Source organism: Triticum dicoccoides, chromosome 2A, assembly GCF_002162155.2.
Source record: "Triticum dicoccoides isolate Atlit2015 ecotype Zavitan chromosome 2A, WEW_v2.0, whole genome shotgun sequence".
Classification (NCBI taxonomy): Eukaryota; Viridiplantae; Streptophyta; class Magnoliopsida; order Poales; family Poaceae; genus Triticum; species Triticum dicoccoides.
The window spans coordinates 92,488,739-92,494,021 of record NC_041382.1 but is presented as its reverse complement, the minus strand read 5'-3'; the positions used below and the strand labels follow the sequence as shown (position 1 = coordinate 92,494,021).

General features: G+C 42.4%; 1 protein-coding gene across 1 annotated transcript in view; it reads left to right on the top strand.

The window, feature by feature from the left end:
• The first annotated feature begins 5,130 nt into the window (after positions 1 to 5,130).
• Positions 5,131 to 5,283, top strand: part of LOC119353541 (tRNA ligase 1-like) — a 14,251-nt gene continuing 14,098 nt past the window's right edge. The window contains exon 1 of the mRNA XM_037620162.1: positions 5,131 to 5,266. Within this exon, the coding sequence (XP_037476059.1) occupies positions 5,171 to 5,266 (96 nt within the window). The 5' untranslated portion in view covers positions 5,131 to 5,170. The remainder of the gene's footprint in view (positions 5,267 to 5,283) is intronic.

Below are 5,283 nucleotides of genomic sequence, written 5' to 3'. Positions count from 1 at the left end.
CATAGGAAAGCTTTTCATGAGTTGTTGAGAGAGTTTCATGACGACTTTCAAGTTCTTGATACTTAACGTGAAGATTTTTTATGTCTTCAATTAAGGATTCAGATCGAGTCATTTCAGCACCTAACAAATCATCGCTTCTGTCTAACAGTTTTTGAATATGTTCCATAGCTTTCTGTTGTTCAGTTGCAATTTTAGCAAGTGTTTTGTAGCTAGGTTTCGAACCACAATCAGAGTCATCGTCACTAGATGTTTGATAGTGAGTAGTGCGTGTGTTTACCTTGGCACCGTGCCATGAAGCAGTAGGTAGAAGCGGAGTAGTCCTTGTCATTTACATCGGTGTCGGTGATGAAGTCATTGTCTTCAGTGTTGAAGATGGACTTGGCAACGTATGCAGTAGCCAGACTTGCGACGCCTGAATCGGATTCTTCCTCAGACTCCACCTCCGCCTCCTCAGAAGCAGACTCCTCCTCTGAATCCATTCCTTGCCAACAAACGCACGTGCCTTGCCAGATGAGCTCTTCTTGTGTGATGAAGACTTTGAGGAAGACTTGGAAGAATACTTTGAGTATTTCTTCTTCTTCTTCTTGTCGTCAGAGTCATATTCCTTGCTCTTCTTCTTCTTTTTGTTCTCATTGTCCCACTGTGGACACTCAGAGATGAAGTGGCCAAGTTTCTTGCACTTGTGACATGTTTTCTTCTTGTAGTCATGAGCAGGAGCTTCATCATTCCTTGAACTTGATCGGGAAGACTTTCTGAAGCCTTTCTTCTTGGTGAATTTTTGGAACTTCTTGACAAGCATAGCAAGTTCCCTTCCAATGTCTTCAGGGTCATCAGAACTGCTTTCAGATTCTTCTTCAGATGAGGAGACAGCTTTTGCCTTCAAGGCACGAGTTCGCCCATAGTTTGGACCATAGATCTCTCTTTTCTCCGAAAGCTGAAACTCATGTGTGTTGAGCCTCTCAAGTTTGTCAGACGGATCGAGTGTCTTGAAATCAGGACGTTCTTGAATCATCAGGGCCAGGATGTCAAACGAACTATCAAATGATCTCAGCAGCGTCTTGACGACTTTGTGTTTGGTAATCTCAGTGGCGCCGAGGGCTTGAAGCTCATTTGTGATGTCAGTGAGTCGGTCAAATGTGTGCTGGACATTCTCATTGTCATTTTGCTTGAAGCGGTTGCGAAGGACACTGATTCTCTGATCTCTCTAGGTTGAGATGCCTTCATTGACCTTGGAGAGCCAGTCCCAGACCAGCTTGGATGTCTTCAAAGCACTCACACGGCCATACTGTCCTTTGGTCAGATGACCACAGATGATATTCTTGGCAGTAGAGTCCAGTTGAACGAATTTCTTGACATCAGCAGCAGTGACACCTTCTCCAGCCTTGGGAACGCCGTTCTCGACGACATACCATAGGTCGACGTCAATGGCTTCAAGATGCATACGCATCTTATTCTTCCAATAGGGATATTCAGTTCCATCGAAGATGGGGCACGCAGCGGAGACTTTGATTATCCCTGCAGTCGACATAGCTAAAACTCCAGGTGGTTAAACCGAATCACACAGAACAAGGGAGCACCTTACTCTGATACCAATTGAAAGTGCGTTATATCGACTAGAGGGGGGTGAATAGGCGATTTTTATGAAAGTCTTCAAAACATGGGAGTTTTGAAGACAAACGATAAAATTAAACCTATTACCATGCAGCGGAAGGTAGACTACACTAGGCAAACCATAGTCAAATATTCAATGAAGTGAAAGCACAAAGACTAACATCAGCTAGGTAGTAAGGATCAGGTAGGAAGATATTGTGAAGCCAAACAGAACATGCAGTCACTCAGTGAAGACAAATGATAGAGCAAACATACAATGACTTCACAAGGAGGAACAGTAAGTAAAGTGAAGTGAAGATGAAACCAGTGACTCATTGAAGACAATGATTTGTTGGACCAGTTCCAGTTGCTGTGACAACTGTACGTCTGGTTGGAGCGGCTAGGTATTTAAACCTTAGGACACACAGTCCCGGACACCCAGTCCTGAACACGCAGCTCAGGACACCCAGTCCTCACCGTAATCTCCTTGAGCTAAGGTCACATAGACCTCGCCCAATCACTCTGGTAAGTCTTCAAGGTAGACTCCCAAACCTTCACAGACTTCGTTCACTGGCAATCCACAATGTCTCTTGGATGCTCAGAACGCGACGCCTAACCGGCTGGAGGATGCACAGTCCTCAAGTGTAATAAGTCTTCAGATCACACAGACAAGAAGACTTAAGTGATGCCCAATTCTCTCTGGCTCTGGTGGTTAGGGCTTTTATCCTCGCAGGGAATTCTCTCTCAAAGGCTTCGAGGTGGGTTGCTCTCAAACGACAAAAGCCGTACTTTCAATCTGAGCAGCCAACCGTTTATGGTTGTAGGGGGTGGGCTATTTATAGCCACTTGGCAACCCGACTTGATTTGTCCGAAATGACCCTGGGTCACTAAGGAACTAACACGTGTCCCAACGGTCAGATTTCAAACTCACACGACAACTTTACTTGGGCTACAAGCAAAGCTGACTTATCCGACTCTGGACAAGATTCGCTCTCATAGTCTTCACTCGAAGACATAGGTTTTTGGTTTAGGCATCACTTCAGTCATTCTGACTGGTTCTCTTGGACCCCACTTAACAGTACGGTGGTTCCTATGACTCAACACAAAAAGAAAAAGAACTACGAAAGATCTAAGTCTTCGAGCTCCATAGGCTTCATATCGTGTCTTCTCTTGTCATAGTCTTCAATGTGAATATCTTCATATACCACCTTTGACTTCAATGTCTTCATAAAGTTTTAGGGGTCATCTCTGGTAGTAAAACCGAATCAATGAGAGACTTCTACTTGTGTTATCCTGCAATTCTCACAAACACATTAGTCCCTCAACTAGGTTTGTCGTCAATACTCCAAAACCAACTAGGGGTGGCACTAGATGCACTTACAGTTTAACTATACTAGGAAACATGTAGCTGGAGAACAAAATTGTATGCTCCTGTCACAATAAGCACGACTCGAGGCCTCTCAACAATTCCACATTGCTTATTATCCCTCCTGTCCTCATTGAAAGTGTCGTCGTGTCCACCTAATTGCAAAGCGTTCAAACATGATCAATAGCAAGGTAGTGACCCAAACCACCACATGACACACCTGCCATTGGACCACACCAGCGCCAGGGAATGTTTCAAACTTTTAAAAACAACCCCGTCGAGTTGGATATGAGGGCCATCCTCTGTGAGCTCCCTGCATTTGGTTCATACACCGCCCTCTCCCACTCGTTTTAAAATTGTTTTTTTAAATGCATGAACTGTATTTTGAAAATATATTAGATGCAAACCACCCCCACATGTGTGCATTTGTATGAGAGGCTGGCATCCGAGTATGACCAGGCTGGTACCACCGAGCGTATAACGAGCGAGGTGTAACTCACCTGAGCAATCAACGAAAAGTTCCCGCCCTCTCTTCTACACGAATATTCTTGTCATGGAAGGCCCAAAAATATCATCCAAGTGTGCGGTAGGGCTGTGCAAGATGCTTTTCCGACATTTCTCATAATGCTTAGTCGATACATGTTTTCCCAAGTTTATTGTCATGAAAGTGTTCCTACTATAATGTAATTTTATTTTTTAAAGGGTGTTGCAAGTGTTCTCTTCTTGTAGCGTGTATTTATAGATCTGATATAATCAGTACTACATGGCCAAAACAACACTGACCGACCAAAGCGCATCATCACCGATATGCAACGACTCGTCAGTGCTTCTAGGTCAACGAAGACTTCATCATTACAGGTGGGTCAGCCGACGAGTGCTGACAATCACAAGGGCCCCAAGCAGAGTTTCATCATCGACAACTTTGGGTTGCACTACTATTGTCAATATCACATACAAATATTGTCAATATTTCATCTCATATGTGAATATACGAATCTTTTACATTACATTTCATGGCATAAACATACATTTTTAGCCTCACATACAACAGTTGTAGATCATAAGCATCACATTGGTACATTTTTCACATACAAGTTCTGCTATCCTTTGTTGGTTTCATCATTGTTTTTGCCGCGTTGTTGGTTACATCCTTCTCGTTGTCCATAGATCTGCCATGTTGCATTTCAATATCCGAACTATTGAAGAAACTAACTCATGTTGCATATGAATAGTCAGATATCTATTTAATTTGGGGGTAAAGGCTGCTAAAATATTTTCAATACATGTTTCATTATTTATTTATTTTTCTTCTTCTTTGATTATATGTGTTTTTATCAGTTTCTTTCTTTTTCTTCTTCTTTTTTCAATACATGTATACTTTTTAATACACATTGTATATTTTTTGTATTCACACGGAACTTATTTTTGATACACGTTGAACATTTGCCAAATACATGATGAACATTTCTTTAAATACATGTCTTGAACTTTTTTAAATACATATTATACATTTTTAAATACACATTGAACTTTTTTAATGGTATGTTTTTAAATTAATCAGCGTTTTTTACATTGTATAAACATTTTAAAAAAAACGTGATAAATATTTGTTCGAAATACACATCGGAATGTTTTTTGAATAAATGTAATACATTTTTGAAATACACATTGAACATTTTTTAAATGGTATGAAGCATTTTTTAAACTACACAAAAAATTTTCATGCATATATTTTTTAAACGTCACGAGCACATTTTTGTAACGTGCGAACACTTTTCTAAATGTCACCAATATTATCTAATGCGATCGTCATTTTAGCCACGTGAATTTTTTTATACTGTGTTTTTAAAATGTGCCACAAACACTTTTAGTGTCTCAGAATCCAAATGTAAGTAAGAATAAATAAATGAACAAAAACATAGAAAGGATGAAACAAGAAAATCTGATGCTAAAAAACCCAGCGCTTGCTCACTGAGAAAAAAGCCCGCTGGGCGAGCGCTCTGTTGCTTCAACTGCTGTAACTTTGGTAGTGGGCTGTCCCACAATAGTGCCATTTGCAGGCGAGCCTCGGGCCGTCCCAAATGGCCCGGCCCAAGTCTTAGCATTAGCATTCCTGCCACCGCCGCTAAACCCTCCTGAACCTGCCGTGCCTTCGGCGGCGCCACTTCCCCACCGACTTCTTCCATCCCCCGCCCCGGCGTGGCCAGCACTTATATGTCGCTCTCCCTCTCTCTCTCCCACAGCCCCAGGCGGTTCCTCCCCCTCCTCCTCCCCGCCCCGCCCTTCGCAATGCCTCCTCGCCGCGACCACGTACGCCCCTCCTCCCT